The sequence below is a fragment of the Girardinichthys multiradiatus genome, chromosome 6, assembly GCF_021462225.1.
Source record: "Girardinichthys multiradiatus isolate DD_20200921_A chromosome 6, DD_fGirMul_XY1, whole genome shotgun sequence".
In the NCBI taxonomy this organism is placed as follows: Eukaryota; Metazoa; Chordata; class Actinopteri; order Cyprinodontiformes; family Goodeidae; genus Girardinichthys; species Girardinichthys multiradiatus.
The window spans coordinates 39,270,572-39,292,113 of NC_061799.1; the positions used below are offsets into that span (position 1 = coordinate 39,270,572).

The following is a 21,542-nucleotide window of genomic DNA, read 5'->3' on the forward strand; positions in this document are numbered from 1 at the left end:
TTCTGTCTGGTTATTTGAGTCTGTTTACCTGTGCTGACTAATTGTAGACTTTTGTTATTTTTGGAAAGTTGTCAAATGTTTCATGAATTCATTTGCTGTTTAAATTAAGCTAGCTTGTTCAAAAAGACGCAACAGGAAAAGCGTTTTTTCAGTTTGGTGCTTCGTCTCAGTTAACTCAACATACCTGTTAGACGAGCTGAAGGTTTTATTTGAAAACCGGTCTGTTTCGTACTAGTATATTATGGGATATTGGTTAAATTACCCTCCAAGTTTTTACATTTGCATGCACTCATGGTAATTGACATAATTTGACTTTTTATGACTAATTTGAATTATTATTTTTAAGAGTGCAACTTTACTAACAGCAAAGTTGCCCCACACCATGATGCTACCACCGCCATGCTTTACAAATCCCTGGACAAATATTGGTTCAAATAAATCATTAAAAGCCAAATGGTCATGATTTTTACGTCTGTTATTGATTGAACGATGCCAAGATTTGTGAAATAAACATCAGTAAAGTTTTGGTTGATAAAGAGTTTTACCACAGATTAAAGTAATATCCTCCAATAACCTAGTACTGGTCCCACCCTAGGCTGCCAGTGTGTTTATCATAACTGGCTATGAACCATTTTACGATGCTGTGGAGGAATTTTGTCCCACTCATCAGTGCAGCATTGCTTGAATTTAGCCTCTCTTTAGGGCAGCATCTAAATCAGATTTACTGTAGGTCTGGACTTTGATTAGGCCACTCCAAAAATGTTTTTTTTCTTTTTGAGCCATTCACATGGACTTAATGGTGTACTTCAGATTATGGTCCTGCTTCTTGACCTAGCTGTGCCATAAACCGATCACCCAACATTCCTCTTTGAGATGTTCTGCTCAAGAGCAGAATTAATTTCTCCGTCAATGTCGGAAAGTCATCCAGGACAGAAGCAGCAAAGCATCCCCAGGCCATCACACGACCACTACCATGTTTGACTCTCTCTATGGTGCTCTTTATAAGATGTAAACACCCACACCTTCCTAAAAGTTCCACTTTTGTCCCATCAGTTCAAAGAATATTTTCCCAAAAGTCTTGGAAATCATCAAGATGTTTTTAGCAGATATTTGTTGAATTGTTGAATCAATGACACTAACCTTAATTGAGGCAAGTGAGGCCTGCAGAACTTTAGATGTTCTTGGTTCTTTTATGACCTCCCAGATGAGATGTCTATGCGCTCTTGGAGTGATTTTGGTAGGCTGACCACTGCTAGGAGGGTTCACCACTCACTGGAGTCCCAAAAACTGCAAAATGGTTTTGTAACCCTTTCCAGACTGACTGATGTTAATGGTTTTACTTCCATGCTCGGTTAGTGCAAACAACTCAAAACTGTGTAAACAGCAATTTAAAAAAAATATTACCAGACCTGAACATTGTCTTAATTCGCTAATTAAATAAAAAAAACAAGGAGATAAAGAGGGGCCATCCTGTTTGATGATTTTCACTGTGTTGGGCTCCCATTGTTCTCACAAACCTCACCAGAAACTTTAAAGAATTACTATGAAGATTAATTTAAAGTCTTAAATTTGTACTTTATCCTATGTACTATTTATTTACTAAATAATGTAAAGGGACTGACAAGATTGTCAGGTAAAATGCATTCTGTTGAAAGCTCTGGTGATTAAAATGGCTCTTTAGGTAACCTAACTTTTTCCAGGATCTTGTCTTGTATGTAGCTCTATCCATCTTCCCTTCAGTTGTGACCATCTTCATTGTCCCTGCTGAAAAAGCATCCCCCACAGCATGATGCTGCCACCACCATGTTTCATGGGATAGTGTGTTCTGGGTATTTGTTTTCTGCTCCAAAGTGTTTTGCATGTAGGGCAAAAAGTTACATTTTGGTCTCATCTGAACTGAGCACCATCTACATGTCAGTACATAGCTTTTTGCAAACTGCAAACCTTTTATGGATTTCTTTCAACAACGGCTTTCTTTGGTCTTCAGCAAATACCAGATCTGTGAAATGCATAACTAATAGTTGTCCTGGCAACAGATTTTCCTACCTGCACTTTAGATCTCTGCATGTTCTTCAGGCTTACTGTGAGCCTCTTGGCTGCTTCAGTGTAGGTGAATTGCCTTGTCCTGGTAGGTTTGGAGTGGTGCCATATCTTTTCCATTTTCAGATGATGAATTGAACAGAGACTTTAGGATATTCCTTTGTAACCCACCCTGTTTAAAACAAATTCCTCCCTGACCTATTCATTGGGTTCCTTGGTCTTAAGATTTTTTTGTTCTCTAATGTTCTCTAATATACCTCTGAGACCTTCAAAGAACAGCAGGATTTACACTGAAATTAACCCACACACAGGTGGACTCTATTTACTAAATAAAGTGACTTCTGAACATGATTGGTTGCACTGAATTTTATGTGGCAGTATCTGAAAAAAGTGGCTGAACATATATGCACGCCACACTTTTTAGGTAGACTATTATTCATTTAAAAAAAAGTTTCTAAGCATAATTTCCTTTTACTTCACACTTAACCGCTGCTTTGTGAAAACTGCAGTAATACAGACTACCAGTCAAACGTTTTAGAAACCCTTTCTCATTTAACGGTTTTCTTTGTCTTTATGATTATTTACATTGTACATAGATTTTCCCTGAAGGCATCAAAACACTGAATGAACACATGTGGAATTGTGTAGCAAACGAAAAATTGTTAAATAACTTAATTATGTTTTATATTTTAGATTCCTTAAAGTAGCCGCCCTTTGCTGTGATGCCTGAAATATTAACCTTTGGCCGCCTTTCAGTGAACCTCTGGGAAGATCTTTCAAGACTCTTTGGAAAACAATTTCAGTAATGACAGCAAAGGGCGGCTTTTTTGAAGAATCTAAAGTATAAAAATGTTTAGAGTTATTTCACACTTTCTATTTAGTATGTAATTACATGTGTGTTCATTCACAGTTTTGTTGCCTTTGGTTGGAATCTACAATGTAAATAGTCATGAAAATAAAAAGATCCATTAAGTGAGAAATGTATGTAAATCTTTTGAGCGGGAGTGCACGTTAAAGCTCAGGGGTTTTACCTGACAAAACGTGAAAAAAGTTCAACAGGTGTGAATTGTTATAAAGGTGCTGTAACTGGAGACCCCCCCCCCAAAAGAAAGAAAGAAAACAAATGTTGCATAGGACCAAGTACATCCTTGGGCCGCCTCTGTTTGAGTCACTACCGAAACATTTGGCAATGACCTCACATTGGGGTTTAACCTTGGCACAGTTTTGATCCAGAGCATTTGTAGTTCCACATTATTACCGCGAGAAGGCGCTTATTCCCTGTTTGCATCTTTAACACCTGAGGGGTTCGAACCATGTGCATTCCTTATAGAGAAGAGGCGTCACTCTCAACGTATTTCTGTGACAAATTTGTAAATAAGGCCATAGAAAATAAAAACACACAGTTAGTCAACTGATAATATCCGTTGTGCGATTGATGGGTCGCGTCATGCAGTTCACGAAATTTCTACATCTTACCAGGGTGTTAACTGAATCCCCATTTCGTTCCCACTGAAAAATCTTCACAGTGAGACGTCTTGCGAGTAGACGATCTTTGCTGAAAGGTGGGTGCCGAAGTTGTCAGGGGCAGGCGAGAGTCCACGGGAACGAGAACTGTCGTGGATTACCACACACACACACACCGAGGAGGGAAGGACGGGACAGACGGGATTGTCCGAGAAACTTAAAAGAAAACAATCTTTCAGCTGGACACATTTCAGCTCCACGGGAAAAGTTTCCTGGGATTTACCTTCGCAGAGGAGCGCCGGAGTTCACCGTCCTCTGCCTGAGGACTCACAAGCAGAGACACGTTCAGGTGCGGATCTTTGGCTGGGACACTCGGGAATTTCTTTAGCCACAAAGCTAATTAGCTAGGCTAATGTTAGCGACAGATTAAGGCAGGACGGCCGACATTCAAGTCGAAACTTTGTTTTAAGATTCATACATATGATCTACAGTTAAAGTTAAAACATTAACATACTTTCTCCAAGCGCATCGAGGGATTTTGACAGCTTGTAAATATAAAAACAGGACAGCGCAGAGCAGGAACTGTCATTTTCTAACTCTGGTGAAGTGGTAACATTAAACAAGACTACATTAAACAATACAAGACAGGTTATGTATTTGTCACTCTTCAAAAAAAAAAAAAAAAAAGTTTAAAACGTATAGTAATCGTATAGTTTTATTAAATGGCAGTAGCTAAATAAAGCTGTGGTGGTGCTCACACCATTTAAATCTGATTTAAGTGACAGCATGACATGCTGTTAAAAGCAAACATTGTATTTGCGCTCCTCTAAAGCTTCAGTCTGCATCACAATCAATCTGGCTCATTTGCTGTGTGGGTGAATAGTAGTTTATTTTTATTTATGATATAATTTAACGCTCAGTGACAAAATCCTGCCAGATTATCACAGCAGACTCACTTTAAATTAGCTAGTTTTACATTTAAATAATCAGCTGGTGGTCTAAACTGGAGCACAGAACATTCCTTTTGAAAATAAATGTTGCTTATAGCAATTCTGTGGCTCTAGACATGAATGATGATGTTGACAAATATATATATATATATATATACTGTACACTTTTAGGCACACACTATATATCGGCCTATCTGTATCGGCTGATGTTAGTAATTTTTTAACATATCGGCCAATATTAACATGCAGTGTTTATTTCCATCTTGTTGTGTTTCAAAGGGGTGGCCATGTTACATTTGTTTGATCATGTGATAGTGATGAAGTGCAGGATTTTGGGGTCAGAGGTGTGGTCATTTTTTTTTTTACAGTGTCATAAGGGTAGGGCAGTGTGTATAAAATCGTAAATATCGGCTGTCAGCCATAGCAGCAATGTTAATGTCAGATATTGGTATTGGCCCAAGTTTTCATCTTGGTGCATCCATATATATTTTTTGGTAATTTTTATATAATAAGACACTCATACAGATATGTACTAATTAGGCCAATGCCAGTTTCACTTAGTTAGTTTGAGACTGTGACACATCACAGTACATTTATGTCAATTTTATTATGATTAAAGTTGAACAGAAAAAAAAAAAAAAAATGGTGCTTCAGGAGATATTTTTGAATCCAGAGAAAAAGATTTTCCCCACTGGTGCATAAATGCATATGTGCCTAACCTTTATAAAAAAATTTAAACTCCTAACAGAACATGCAATAAATGTGCAAAAAATATTTTTATTTTTGATGCATTTACTAACTAGAAAAAAAACAAATTTTCAGGACTTGATTTGCCGGTCCTTGGTAAAAATGGCTGAATGATCGGTACATCACTAGATTTGTAGGTTTTTCAATAAATCGCAATGTAACCTTCATTCATATTTGTATTTTAGTGTTTTCTGATCAACGTATCAGTGATTCTAAACAAGGAGGGAGGCCTCGTATTGGCCAGACACCGTGTCGCATAGAGTTCGCCATAGCTGTGTAGACTGTTAAAATGATCTAAATTAAAATAGTTGGTGGTATAATTGTCCGCTTTTGGGTGCACTAGTTGTTAAATTTTGGTATTGTCACAGAAATATAGTTTGGTGAACCTGTAATTATTTTGAAAAACTCAAATCACTCATCAGAAAGCCAAAGCCGTAATATAAAGACCGATTTAGAGGAATGAAGCTTGTTCTTGTCTTATAACTGTCACACATTGATTAGAAATGAGTCATGGCAGTAAACCAGTTGGTAAAATAACTCATTCTGTTTCTAAAGATGTTTATATGAAAGGGGTATGTGCTTTGGGATAATTTTTTTGCTCAACTTTAAATCTTAATCTCAGGGCACAATAATGTGCTTACAAATGCATCGACTACATATAATACATTTTTCAAAGGATCTTCTATAACTGACATTAGGAACTTTTTTTCCGTTGATTTATTGGTCGCGCTAACAGTGTGTGGGTGGAGAAATGTGGGACGACCTGCTCTGACAGCGACCGGCATGCCTCCTCCAGATATGCGCTTGTTGTTTCTGCACTGCCAGATTGTGTGTTCCTGTTTCAGTGGGCTGCAGCTGACTGGTTAGCCAAAGTGTGACAGATTGTGGTTGTTACCCTCCTAAATAACCTCAGGGACCTGAAAAGCCATGCTGGGACAGTCTTAAGTAGGACAGCCTCTGCGTAAACCGAGCTGTTTGGGGCAACTTGGGCCTTTATTTGGTGTGTTTACATGCAGACGTCACAGTGGGACTACTTGACCGGCTCTGTTAATTCTGTTAATGTTACTCATTATCCACAATAAAGGAACTTGTTACTCACAAGTTAAGGTTTTTGGGAGATCTTTTTTTTTTTTTTAAGCAAAAGAGGGCATCAATAAAAATGTTAGGTTTCTTTCCATCTTTGAAATGATACTGAAACGAAAACTCCAACGCCAGCGACTTTGAATCAAGCCTAAATGAAATGATTATTTGGTGCATGTTAATTAAACCACGAGCTTTGTGCTGTACCAGTTTGTCTGAAGATAAAAGCCTTGTCGAGGATCACTGTGCAGTGTTTTCTTCACTTAAAGAAAACATAGATTATTTTCCTGCTAAGGGCTAGACATAAAAATGGATTTCCACCACCTTAAAATATTTTCAGTAATGTCACAGCATCAAGAATATTTTGTAAATCTTTTATCTGCTTTCCCCTATAGAATTAAGGGGATGTTTACCAGAAGTTAACCGATCAGCCCATCCTTGCAGATACTGATTTCCAGTTTTCTTTGAGGTCTGATCTTCTGCTCCTTCCTTCTTTTTTGTCTAAGGATTATAGAACATCAGAGAACAAAGGTGCCTCAGGTTCTCTGATAGAGATATTAGTTTTGAATCAGACAGAAAATGATGTAATAATATGATTATGTCAATATGCATCAAAGCATATGTTCACAACCTTTATCTGATTTGTTTTTGTTAAGCTTAGAAAATTGCATCAAAGTAGACCAAGGGAAAATTAGATGACTGATTGGTGCATCTCTATTGTTTACATAAAGGTCTGTTGTTATTTTCAGCCAAGATCATGGTAGATCAGGTGCTATAATAATGATTTACCCATTTAAAAAAAATGTTTTAAGAGCGTCCAGGCAGATTATCTAACAATTTATCATCTGTTCCAACAGTAGGACGTCTTGCACATAGAAAGTAGTACTTGCTTCTGGACAGTTGGAGCTGGGAACGAAGAGCAAACACCTCCAAATTGCACCCCATTATTGGAGGGGGAAAAGGAGCAAGCAGTGGCTGGAAGGAAAGGCGTTCATTGTGTTATAGATTGGAGGGTTTTACCTTGTCTGGTAGCTTTACCCAAACAACAACCACTTCCACATTTATACAAGTCATGGCAGAGAACAATGTGACCACCTGTTGGTTTGTTGGTGAGGGTTGGTGTAAGTCTTACTAAAAGGAAATCAAATTCTGGCTTCAAAGACTCAGTGTGATTGTCCCAGAATCATTGTTGCTGAAACGTGCAAAGATTTTAGAAATTGTCTTGAGTTATCACTCTGATTGAAAAGGTCAAAATATCTTTGCCAAATGCTGCAGTCCTACGAAATGTTACAGTACGAGCATGCTCTTCGGTGAGCTGCAGTACGTTTTCTTAGGAGGAAGTTATGGTTATGGACCACAACCATCTGCAGTCTTCATTGTAAATATCCAGCATTCTAATGTAATGCTGTGTTAAATGGTTTAAAACCAGGGGTGCACTGATTGCAGTTTTCTGGCTGATCACCAATCACCGATCTTTATGTACAATTTTTTTGTTTATAACTGACACAGTTAAGTGTTATAAAGTCACAATACACCTTCAATGTTCCAGTCTCATTTTATTGAAAAACATTGGACAATACCCATGAAACAGTAAAAAACGTGTTTAAGTGTGCATGCAGACGTGACCTGGTGGGCGTATCTATAAGTTAGCCCTCACGGCAGAACAAAAGGGAACAGTGGCTGATTTTCAGAATGTTACAGAGGTAGATAAGGTCGGTGGATAAGATCGGTTTCACATGGAAGTATCGGCCGAAAAATACCCAAAAATCAAGGAAATCTGGGGCGATCAATCGGTGTGCCCCTTTTTAAGACCAGACCTTATTCTGGGCTTCATCTACATTTTATAGTATTTGCATTGGAGGCCGATTAGACCAGTAAATACCAGTTAATACTTTTGTCTTCCTCAGCGCTCACCTTGGTGAATGGGGGTGGTGTTGACAACGGGATGTTTATTCCAACAAACTTAATGGTTTCCAGTGATGGAATTGTTCCTGGGTTGTAATAAAAAGGGCTATACTCACAAACTGGAAACAAAACACAAAGAAGATGCAAACACAATTAACTGGCTTGGTGATTACTGGTTTTAGAGAGGCCGTTAGCCAGCGCAGTACTTTAAATTGGTAATTCTGTAGGAATATTTTCACATGGAAAACCTTTGGCCCATTTTGGTGTCCACACACAAAAACAGATTGTTATGTTCAGATTATCAGAGCAGATTCTTACCAGGTGTTTCCATCTCCTTGTATTTGCTGGAAGTGTCTTTGTGAAAAAGGCAAAAACCATCTGTATTTAGTAGAGATGCACTGATCAGGATTTTTATGAGTGAAAAGTATTTCGGAATGTCTTTGAGGTCTGAAGAACCGATTTTGAACGATTCAGCTTTATTTTTTCTTTGGACTGTAAAGCGTAAAAGATAAATGTGTTGCTGATTCTTGTTTAGAGGTAACAAAACAGAATGAAGGAATTACAAGATTAGAAAATATTTATGCTATAAAGCATATTTCCCTAATCCTCGGCCGATGTTTGCTTTAGAATGCAAAGAAGTGTATCAGAGGTCAACAGAAATGGTGCAACTTCCTGGTTTTGTTGTATTTAGGAATCAGATTTTTTGGGGGGTTGATTCCCAACCTTGGGATCGTTGCTGCATGTCTTCTCCACAACAAAATAAATAAAAGAAATTCCAGGTGTAAGTGCAGTAAAAAAACCGCTTTCCTTGGCTCACTGTAACAAAACTTCAGTTATGTCCCTTCTGTCAGATTTCACCACAATGGGTGAGTGATTTCCTCTGCCTGTGATGAAAGTTACCGAATCAGAGTAATCAGTGACATCCCGGCCTCTGACGGGAACCGTCTGAGCCCTGCAAACAGGAATCATGTGAATGTCTGAGTCGATGCTGCTTCCTCGCTCGTCCCTGTTTTTGTGCAAACAGCTCACAGCTTCACACAGAGAAACGCCTTCAACATTCTGCCGGCTAGTTTGCTGAGACGGAAGAAAATACCAAGGTGTTTTTCCTACATGTGCTGACGGTAGACGACTTTTTAGCACAAGCAAGAAGCAGTTAAAGCATTTCCTCTCCCTCGACTTACTCGGTCTTACCCATCTGACCACGCCCCTCTGTAAAGCTTATTACCATCACTTTAAATTAAGGTGCCTCTTCTGATTTTGCTGATTGGACTCCAGGAGGATTTGTGCGGTTTGCTAAATGCTAATGCAGAAGCTGAGTCTTAGTATAGGTGGGGATAAGTGAAAAAGACAAACAGCCTCAGGGTACTTAATCTTCCAAAGGCCTTTCATTAGGAAGAATAGAGGCAGACACCCTAAACAGCCAGAAAGTATCCATTGTTTTCAGTCTGGATGATTGTACTTCTGAAGTATTTTCAAAACTTCTTATAGTTTAAATTAGATTATTATATTATTTTTGCCAGATAACGAAAGTGAATCATAGCAAGTTTCCCAATTGTAAAAATATTTGTCATTTAGATAAATGGAACGAAATAAAACTTGTTTGCAATCATGTCTTTTTAAATTATAAATCTGTGCTTTGCAGATTTATTAACTGTGAACTTCCAAAGTAGTTAGTTCAATTGTTGGTTTTAAAGGTCGTGCAGAATTTTCTTTAAGTTGCTAAATCGGAGCGACTTTCTTAAAGTCAAGTGTCAGATTTGTGTATTAATCAGACAAAAGTTGAGTAAAAATAACGAAGGTAAATGTTCAAAGTCTTCCCCGGGGCTGGCTGGTCAAAATACAGACAGTGAGGCATGGGATTGTAATAAATACGTATGTGTATGTTTAGGTGTATTGAAACCATTTCTTTAATTGAAGTTGTTTTAATATATTAATTGATTAGATGCATTGATAATTAAAAATTAACTTCTCGTTAGAAAACCCCACAACATAAAGTTTCCTTGACTAATTGTGATTGTTGATGTATATATATGGGTAAAGAATAGGCTTTTGTTCATACTTCTTTCCTTTTTCTGTTTTTTCATTAAAAAAGGAAGTGTTTTGCAAGGAGAACAGAATATAAAATCTAGTGCAACTGCTTTAATGACTCAGGACCCAATATTTCCCAGGTTCTTTACTTAATATTTGGGTTTCTGCTCTGATGTGAGCACATGATCTACTTTATCTCCTTATTTATACAAAAACACCTGGTACTTGTACTTGTAACTTGCGCTATTTTGGGCTCTTTACTTGGGATTCTCTTCGAAGGTCGATGGGTAAGGTTTTTACATGGCCAGTACAAATTATTTTAAATATGTCAATGTTTTTTGACCTTGGATCATAATGGTAGGTTTAATACCAGGTTCCTCTTGTGGATGCAGGTAAATGTAGCTTTGGTGTAAAGTCCTTTGAGTGATCGTCTGACTCAAAAAGCTTCGTATAAATTCAGTCCTTTTGCCATTTGTCTTCAGACATGTTTACAGTCAGAACTCACTTCCCCCTAAGACAGTGCTTGATTGAAGCTTCACAGTAAATCCACAGAGACTGTTGTCCTAACTGGCTGTTTAGCAGGAGTAGATTCAAATCTTTCACACTTTTGCTGTCCGCTGATGTGCATCTGCGACCTTAAGGCTAATTGCCAAATATTGGTCTAATTTATCAGCATGCATATATATTGTCCCACCTATAATGTTCTTTGTCCTCCTTAGACCCTGTAATGCATTTCTGTGCACTGTGGTGCACCTTTTGTTTTTGCTTTTATCTGCTACACATGCTCTTCTGTTAAGTCCTAATGCTTTTCTGAGAGGACAGCTGTACCTATAAAATTATGTCACATCATGTGACATCATTACCAACTCTTTTGCCCTCTTAAAAATGACTGGCACCCTCACACTTACATTTTATGTAAGTAAGAAAGGTAAATGTGTTTTTTTTACCAGCCCAACATCTTATTTATATTCTGGGTCTCAGGAGGATATTGGAATCGGCCATTTTTCACTTGATGGACCATGACTGGTGATCAGCAGGTCAAATACTTCCCCCATTTTGGTTTAAAGGGGATCAACCCACATGTTTGGTGCACTTTTTTGAATCGCTTTGCTCCATTAACGGGTGTAATGTTGTTATTCCTTCAGTTTCTTTTGGCTTACGTCAGAAAAATTGAAAGTGGTATCACTCAAGAAAGGCAGATTAATGCATCTTTATGGGAAATTAGCCTTTCATTAACTGTCTGGTCTGTGGATTCACGACATTTTATGATTTACTATTTCTATTTCTGTGTTTTTATACTGCAGCCACAGCAACATACCTTAGGCAGATCATGAATTTACTGCAGCTGTGAAGCAGGTTGGTCTCACTGTAAGCAGAATCTGGTGATGATTGTGCAGAAATTACTATTAAATCTGGTCACCACGCAGAGCTCGGAGCTTTTCCATATGTGGTTACTCTTTAAGAATTTTTTAGATGCTGTGTTTGCAGCATTTATACAGAATAAGCACTCTTGTTCACTCTACCTGGGGTTTCTAGTCTTTGGAGATTGCTTTAAATCATTCATTGTTTGCTTCAGATTGCTGGATGTCTGAACCAGCAAATGAGACATGTTCTTCAGCATCATTCAGACAAAATCTGGCTGGGTTTCTTTTTCCCACAAGGTTGGGCCCGAAACAATCGGAAAATACACTTTTTTACCCTTTTTCCTTTTCAATATTTACGGTTTGATGACTACTCATGTAATATTAGTGTGTGCATTTCTAATTTCCATCCAAAAGTGTCAGAACTTGACATATTTTTTCTTTTGCTTTAGAAAATCAGTATAATAGAGAGCCTAACAGAAAAAACTTTGTGATTCATTGAGAAACATCTTTTTAAACCTAAACTGTTGCATAAAAAACAAATTGTTATAATACATTTGCTAAAACAGGTGGAAAAACTTTATTTTATTTTTTGCCAGATGCAACTTTAATTTAATAAAGCCAACCAAGCAGTTCAGATGCCTTCTCCAGATATGCTTTTTGTAGAGCAAAGCTGACCTGGTGCATGTAGGCAACCAGCTTCTTTTTATGGTACGCCTCAAAAGGACATGTGGGAGTACAATTTAAATAGTGAAAGAATACAGACCCTACTTGATGTGACACAAGAAACTGAGACACATTTTCAGCCTGTTTTCAGTTAATAGTTTTAGCCACAGTCCACATCTGTCAGCAGATTAATTACATAAATATAGAGGAAACATGGTCTACCTCCATTTAGTGCAGCGCAGTGAATTACAAGGTTAGCAAGGAATGCTTCCTGTTGTAGTTGTGAAATTCTCATTGCCCAGTTTGTGTTCTTAGTGTTTTTCATTTGGTTAATGGATTTCTGTTCTGGAGACTGATTCCCTGAGATTCCCCTCAGTGTCCAGACCAGCCATTTAATCTGTGGGGAAATTATCCAGAGGATCGGGAGTAATCCTGGCACTTTTAGCCTAATCACACCTAATCACTGATCCTCGTAAAGCTACTGTCCAGCTGATAGGAAATGCTATGAAATAACTGGCAACTCTCAGATTTACTTTTTATCTGCAATAGCTTTTAAAATAAAACCCAGAGCTATTGTATTATTAAATGAGTTGTTGTGCAGGGCATAAGTTATGTTTTTAATGGGTGTGTGATATGAAAATGTTCTTTTCTTTCTCTGGAAGTATTGCATGTTGCATGTGGACATTTAATAAAAGTGGCCCGAAAATGGAGCCTTGAGGAATGCCACGGGTGGTGTTTGATTGCTGTGATTGCCAAATGATGGAGAGTAGTTCATTTATTTCACTTTTATTTACTCTAGAAAATCTCTGTAACACAAGAGGTCTCACTTTCAAGGGCGACCTGTTTTAAATAGACCCACAAAGCAACAGTATGTTAAAACAACAAGTAAAGGCCAGTTGACCAAGGAGTTTAAAGTGCAATGGTGGAGAAGATGTTTACATCCTGTGATAAATCTCAGAGTAGCTCTAATCTGTCATTTAAGATTTCAGCTGGTTCTCCAGTGTTTCAATCATTATGTTTCAATCAACCTTGTGACATAGTTGTATCATCACTGTTCAGACATATGTCATTATAAACATTTTTAACCACAGTCTTAGTGCTGCTGGTTTGATGTCAAAAGCACAAATGAAGAGAACTGATCCAAAAGGAGGAAATTTGTTGATAGACTTTCATTTTAATGATGTGTACCAAAAATGTCAGGTTAGATATAAGCATGTAGTGTTTTGTTATAAAGATGTGGGGGTTGTATTGTTGATATTCCCTGCTAGCATGGTTTCAGTTTTTCACCATTTTAGCCAAAGGTCTGCTGCTGATTGTGCACACCGAGTTTTTGTTTCTAAGTTTTAAAATGGAAAAAATAGCTAAATAACCTTTTACCGCTTCTTCTGAGTTTTGGTCTGTAAAGAGGAGGGGAGGCACAGGCTGTGCAGGAAGTACTGCTCCGAATTTACAACACAAGACAAGATGAGATCATCTCTGAGAAACAGATCGCAGCGCGATGTGTGTTATCTGGATTATCAGGTTTATTCCCCATTCTTTGGAAACTAAAATGTCTTTGGAAAGAAAGTACAAGCAATGCAAGTTGTGAATATGTATGTGAAGGCTTGTGTTATTTAGGGAACTATAGGTGCGTGTTTGTGTGCTTTACTCGTGACGGCAGCAGGAAACTATGTGAATAATTCTGCCGATCTTCCCACTCAGCACCAACATGCCTGAGTTGTTAGGATACTTACTGTCCTTTAGTACAGAGTAGTAAATGAAGACTGCATGACTCGCTCTGCTGCGTAATCCCATGTGATGATTTCAAGTTCTGAGCTGGACGGTGCATTGAGCCTTTTAAGAGGATTAAATCTTCTCCGTTTGAATCTTATTTGGTTATTGTGATTGGTTTCACAGAGTATTAGGCTTTAGAAACCGATTGTGCCTTTGTTTAAATATTTGTTACATAAGGAAATAGAAATGATTTCTGATTGATCATTCTTGACTTTTTTTAGCCGTCTACTATTATTTTTAAGGGCATTGGAGTTTCAACGTTGCCCCACCTAAGACTTTGTAGTTTCTCTACAAATGGGCAAAACTTTTGATTGATGCCTGCATTTCTTTGGGTCACTGTTGCACTGACTGACTAACTGGTTTGTTGCTTTATTACAGTAAAACGTCTACACAGCTGGGCCAAAAGAGTCAGGTAAATAACAGGAAAGTGTACCTGTACTTTAGCTCCTGTCAATAATTCAGTGCATTTAAAGGTTTATTGATACTGTATTGAGTTTCCTTAAATATGATCTATACTGTGATTTTTGACCCGTGGTAATGTTCTGTTGTTCCCAGCGTGCCTGCTCAGTGATGTGGAGTCTGTTGGGTCAAAATGTGTGTTGTTAGTTGGTTCAGTAGGAGATAAAAACATCGCTCAGCTTATTTTAGCATTAACTATTAGTCTGGGATGCTACAGATTTATATAGTCTGTGTAGTCTTAGCCATGTGAAGTTACCAATTTACCTCGGCTGGAGAGGAACTATATTGTTTCCAACGTATGGCGGAGGAACACGCCTATTTAAGTCTTGATGCAAGGCGTGCAGAGGCACACATGAGGAGCGGGGAGGGGAGAACACGGAGAAACGTCAGTATTATGTCGACTAAAAATAATGTTGACGGATTGTTTCAGTCAGTTTCATTGATTATGTAAATGAATCGTGGCAGATCTAAAATCAACGTTTTAACCTGTAAAAGGTGGAAATTCTTCATCATGAACTGCAGAGCAATGATTAAAAATGAAACTGTATTGAATTGTTTTGCTTTATGAAATTCTTCTTACATCCTGTACAAATGGGAGAAAATCATGATCATTAAATTCATCATGTTAGAGTTAGTTAGTTAGTGAGTTAGTCAGTTAGTTAGTTAGTTAAGCCCTTTATTTAAAAAATTTAAATGAACAAAAATAAACAAAATAATCCGTCAATAAACTGAAACAATACTGTTTTGATTTAAATATTTGAAAAGAAGTGGAAAAAAGTACAAACTTATTTAACCGCACCTCTTCTCCAAAACGTACAAAGTTCCTCTGTTTCCTTGTTCTAAAATATACAATAACAAGTTTAATAAGACTTGTACAAAAAATCTATTTACTTAGTTATTCTCTATGAATTATATAACAACAGTTACAAAATAAAGTTACCATTGATATGTTACCATTATAAGGCGAGGTAAGTTTGTTTGTATGGCACATTTCAGCAACAAGACAATTTAAAGTGCTTTACATGATGACAAAAACACAAAAAAGTACATTCCAGTGGCATGATAAAGGAAACCAGAGAAATAAAGATGATACCAAGTCTGAATCCATTCTAAGAAATCATATGTATCTGATTTTGTTTTTGTTCTCTTTCCAGTTCTGCTGCTGAGCCATGGTTATAAATCTTCCCCGCTTATACTGAGCTGCCTTGTGGGACAGTCAGAGGCGTCATGGCGGAGCTGCATATAGCCCCGGGCCAGGTCTACATCGAGGTGGTTTACGACTATGAGTACAAGTCCAAGGACCGTTTCATTACCATTCGGGAAGGGGAATGTTACATGCTGGTCAAGAAAACTAACGAGGACTGGTGGCAGGTGAGGAAAGATGAAGCGACTAAACCATTTTATGTGCCTGCTCAGTATGTGCGTGAGGTTCGCAAAGCCCTCATGCCGCCACCAAAACCCATCTCACATTCCCATGCTGCATCTGGAAACTCTAATCCACAAAGTGGTGCTTCACTCTGGGTTAAACCAACCAATCTGGATCTGGGGCTGAATAATCGGCCCCTTGAACCCCTTCAAACACACGAGTCCAAAACCCGGCGCTCTCCTTCAGCACAAACCGCCTCTTCAGCCCACTTCAGTCCCCCGATCCACCGTAGCAACAGTAACCACCATCAGCCCCCCAGCACCCCCACAGAGCGTAGCGCTCCCCAGGATTCCCAAAAAGGACGTTCCAGCACCCTACCGCGCACCCGAGCCCAATCGCCGGACCTGGGGCGGGCTCCCTTGGACGTGGACGTAACCCACCACTGTGACTCTGCAGGAGAAGAGAAGCGTACCAATGGCTCAGAGTCCGGAGAGGAACTGAGCAGCTCTTCTACTGAACTTCTCCAGGTAACGGTCGGAATCTACTTCCTCTGCTTTTGCATCTTACTTAGCAGGTTCCTCCAGTAAAGGCATCTGACGGTGGGCTTCTTGCAGGAAAAATCTGGCATGTGTTGCTCTTAGTCTGAAAACAATGTAAGTTACATCCATGTTAAAGCCAAGATGTTCTCTGTACTGGCTTTACCTGTCAGGTGTCTTGATGTTAAGGTCAGTTGCATTGCCTAAGGTCAGACTCACTTCCAGCATGTTTTAAGCTTATTTTGAGAGGAACAACAGAAAAATGAACGTATTTATGAATATTCACATGCAAACTTATATCTTCACTATGTCTTAGACCATTTTTAAGAAGAAACACTTGTTTAAACTAAACTACTATTGGTTGTAGATAGTTTTTTGGGTGGATTCTGAAATAGAAGTTAAATTTGGATTTGTTTTCTTCTACTAGACATAACCTGATCTGATTTCAGTTATTGGCTCGGTATCCAATTAAGGTATTTCTGAGTGATTGTATGCAGTTTTAAATAAGTATCTCATCCCTCTTGAACCTTCTTCCCCCATTTATTGCAGCCACAAACGTTGCTTAATTTGTCAGTATTTTTGTGCATAAATGAGAAGTCGAAGTAAAATGACATGAAGTTATCAAAGCATTCTAACAATAAATATCTGAGCTGTGGCTCTCTGTGGCGGCTCTGTAGTTAGCACGGGCCTCTTGGCTGCTTCTCTTAATAATGCTCTCCTAGTCTGGTCAGATTAGGTGGATGGCAGTGTCTTTGGATTCAGTTGCAGCATACTCTGCAGCAACAGAGCTCTGTGAAATGAAAAAACATGGATCCAACGTTCTGCTTTGTTTTTACTAAAAATACCAACTTCTTTGCTTTTGTTTTTGACCTTTTCATTTTGCTGCGACAGTCAGCATCATGTATCCCCCACTGACGTCACCACAGACTGATTGTGTTTTCTCTGAAAGGTTATCAGAAACTAAACATATGCAGTTTTAGTCTATGAAGCAGCCAAGTCCACAATGGTGCTCCTTCCTTCCTCAAACTTTCTTTGTTCCATTTTAATAACACAACAGAGGTCAAAAGTAGTTACACTTTTCTAGTTCTCGACACAAGCAGTCCAGATTTGGGTGTCAGCAACTCTCTTGTACTACACTTACTATGGTGTAGTTATAATAAATATATATTTATTCTCATAGAATATATATATTCTACAAGAAAAATCAAAGGTACTGTGAATGAACGAATGAACATGCCCTACATGTCACAATGTGTTCAGGAACTGCAGCTCTGCTGAAATGCCTCTGCAACTAAAAGTCCTGAAAGCAATCTCTGAAAAGAATGATGATGCTTAACTCTGTGCCACTTTAATTACATAATGGTTGAAAATGCAGTTGTCTGAAAGTTTAAAACGTGCAAATATTTAAAGCTGTTGGACATCCCAGACAATTTTTTTGTTGTTTCCGAGCCAATTTAGTGTTTTTGGGTTCAAAACAACCATCTGCGAATCAAAATGAATTATGTGTCTGAAACATTTAGTTTTCATTGAACTTATTTGTTGGTCTAGACACCTACAGCGTCAGATAGGATGTTGTTGTCATGATTTCCCAGCTTTGACCTGTGAGACACAGGTTTTAGCCTGATAAGAACCATAATACATGAAAATATAAAATTCACGATATTTTTACTGTACCTCCTGCTGTAAGCATTAATTATGGCAGTTAGGAGCAATGGCTATGCCACAATGTGTGGCTAAAAGAGCAGTCTCTTTAAAACATGGGTTTACTATTATTAAGTAAAGACTAAATGATTACATTTTAAGCTGTCTTTAGCATCGTATATTGGATATAAGTATGGTCAGTGCAGCTAACATAACTTTGAGAAACAGAGCACTTTACGCTTCATACAGCCTTCCTGTTATCTGCTGAAGTCTCGCTTTCTCTCATATACCTTCTTATGTCTTTGAGCTTCATGTGACTTAATTTTAAAACACCTCAGTGGTACTGAAAATACCTAACCTGGATTCTTCTTCCTGTAGTAACAACTTCCATACCGAAAAGTGTTGTTACTTATGATGCCTTCGCTGTACCAAAAAAGGTTGGATTTTTGCATTTCTGACTGGCCGATCAAGCTGAAAATGAGCTGAGAACAGTTAAAAGCAGATTTTTCTATGAATCATTTCTCCACCCCTTTGTGTGACTTGCCACTTTTGTACTGCCAGGTGGTGTTCTTTCTAGCACAACGTAAATGTACACCACTGCTGGTGGCTGCTTACCCTGCCAGGTCATCTGGATTTAACCTCACAATCCACTGTTGTAGCAATAACGTTTAACGTACTTGACTCTGCTGAAGTCCGCGTAGGCTTGAGGTGGACTGAAGGAAAACACACAAAGCTCAATTTTTATGACAGTGTATGTGGTGTCACACAATAAACTGCTCAGCGAGAAAAAGTCTTCTCATCGAACGGTTGTATATGTGACACGCTGCTCCAAGCAGCCTGTCGCGAGTATGCATAGTGTTACCGCCACTCTCTGCGCCGCACGGACTGGTTTATTCCTCTTCTTCTTCGCTAGTGTGCTTGAATGGCCTTTAACACAACTGTCTTTTCTTTTGTTTTTCCAAAGCTACAAAGGAAATTAGCTCTTCATCCTCATCCTATGGCGCCATGGTAAAAAGTGTTGGAATTGTAGGAATCTGTCACAACAAATGTAGGAAATTGGTCCGCTCTACTATGAAACCTCAAACATCCGCGGACAGTTCACGAGATTCCGCACAGTTTACAGTACGCTCGACTCTGTGGGAGGCTGAAAGAAGCAAACCTTGTACAGTAACCGTGTCATAGAGGAGATTTATGAATTGTTAACATTGCATAATTTTCCCAGTGACTAATTATTGTTCAGTCAGTTGGGTCCACATTGCTGCAAAGCTTCATGTCAGACAGAACGTGGGTGTTTCCCACATCGGCTTGCTGATGTGAAACCACTCGAGCTCAGGCTGCGTACTTGTTCGTTTTTAGTAAAAACCTTTCAACGGCATCCTGCTGGTGACAGCATCTCGATTGCGATTCTGTCCAGCCTGATTTCTTCTTCTTCTCATGTCTTGCAGTTACCATCCTTGCCTTTTTGATGTCTCTGTTTGAAAGAGACTTCAGAAATGTAGGTTTGTAAGAATGTAAATCTAGTAAACCCAATAGAAATAGGAATACAATCTGAACCAGAACAACAGTGTAAATGCTATGAAGTGGAGCTGTGTCTGTTGGTCCAGTGGGTGGGTCGTGCTCCTTTTTGGAAGCTCCTCCAGCTCTTTCTGACACGCTGCTCAAGTGGAGCGTTGGAGTGGGATGTGATGAGTGTGCCAAGCTCTTATCTGCTAGCTGGAGCAGACGCAGAGGCCCACTTTGTCAACAAGCAATTGCCACTGTTTTTTCATTATTTAATCCTTCACCTATTGTCTCATGTAACTCAACTTATTTCACTTTTTATGGCCATTTCCTCCAAATAAAAGAGTAATTTCCTATATGTATTAGTCATTGTTGGTTTTTATTACAATTATGAAGCAATTTTTAAAATAAACATTCAGATTCTAAGAACCAGGGTTCAGTCTATAGCACAGTTGTGACGGGTCAATATGCAGCCATAAATTACAATAAGTGATCTGACTTGTCAGAATAAAATGACCTTTTGATTAAACAACCTCTAAGCAGGTATTAAACATACTATCCATTAAACCCACATTTCTGTATTAAATGTGTTTTTATTGGTCTGATATAATATTCTAATCTTAAATGTCGTGTGTTCATTCGCTGGAAGCAGGAAATATCATATTTGTTCCTGAATGTGAAAACAGACCTGTCCATGAACTTCAATAAACTGATGCCTTCCATGGGTTTTGTTTTAACAGTAATATCTACCATCACTATAGATTATAATAAACCATATGCAGTCCAGTAGTTCGTAAGGCATAAAGCCCACCAGAACGTCTTTAGTCGGATGCCACCTGCAAACGATCCAGGAGCCAGGCTGCCAGATAAACAGGCCCTCAACTTACAAGAGCAGCAGCTTTATTTTTACCAGCTATGAGGGCTTGATCCATTAATTTATTCTGTAATCTGGCTATATTCTGGGAAATATTTAAACTTTGGGGATGGGTTAAAACTGTATACAAAGTATGTCTGACTAGTAGAGGTACAACCCACCAAAAACATGACCTTTAGGGTCATTAACTAAGTGTAGAGAATCTCCAAATGTCCAGAGAGAAAAGGAGGTCCAACCAAGTATTAAATGCTTACAAATGAACAGACTTTTCAGAAGCCTGACATTTCTGTTTAAAATATCCTGTTTAAAATTATTTATATTTAAATTCTCTAAGAATGTAATTTATCTGTAAGCCATAATCATCAAATTTACAAGAAACAAAGGCTTAAATTATTTCACTGTATATGTAACCAATTCTAAAACTATTTGACTCTTCCCACAGTATCCTCATTTTGTTGTTGTTGTACTTGTTAGAAATTAGGCATGTTTTTGAAGAAATTAATATGGTATGGCCTGTAAATGATCCAGTCATGATATTACTATTCAAGCCGACACTAAGTTTTAAAAATGTCAACTCAGCTCATCTGATAAATCACTAAGTACCAACATGTTTGCTCCACCTGAAGGAGTTTCCAGCCGCCTGGGATCGGACCGTGTTTTCAGTGGAGCAGATGCTACCCTGTAGCCACTTAATATAATAGCTGTCAAGGTCTCAGTGTGTTTTAATTTGCTGCATCGCTGCACTGTCCCGTCCGCTGCGTTTCATCATCTCGCCGCCTTCAGGATATTATTAATAATCCTTCTTCATGTGCTGTAGAATGCTTGCAAGGACCCCACAGGATGAGCTGAAGGAAGTCAGTTTTTCTCCATAGAGACATTTTGTTTGGGGCTGTCTCGCTGCTACAGCCGAACGTTGGACAGCTACTAATTTTGAACAGTAAGCTTTAGGTGAAGAATAAGAGATTTCATGCAGTGTTTGATTTAGTATGCTTCACAGTGAACACCGTGCAGAGTTCAACTATTGCATGTCCCATATAAATGCTGCAGGCATCAGTTTCTATGATTCACACTCGCACATGGTGGTGGTGTCAGAAGGGAGAATGGTCTGACATTATCGCCTCAAAATTGTGGTTGCTGGAAAAACATTTAAAC

The 21,542-nt window shown here is 38.5% G+C and overlaps 1 protein-coding gene across 7 annotated transcripts in view; it reads left to right on the forward strand.

The window, feature by feature from the left end:
• The first annotated feature begins 3,589 nt into the window (after nt 1-3,589).
• LOC124869659 (rho GTPase-activating protein 12-like) overlaps nt 3,590-21,542 on the forward strand; it is a 77,231-nt gene continuing 59,278 nt past the window's right edge. For 4 of the 7 annotated variants that reach the window (XM_047367638.1, XM_047367637.1, XM_047367639.1 and 1 more), the window contains exons 1-2: nt 3,591-3,853; nt 15,628-16,366. In XM_047367638.1, the coding sequence (XP_047223594.1) occupies nt 15,701-16,366 (666 nt within the window). In that variant the 5' untranslated portion in view covers nt 3,591-3,853; nt 15,628-15,700. Of the gene's footprint in view, nt 3,854-14,392; nt 14,427-15,627; nt 16,367-21,542 lie in introns of all 7 variants that reach the window. The other 3 variants (XM_047367636.1, XM_047367635.1, XM_047367641.1) reach the window with 3 other exon arrangements.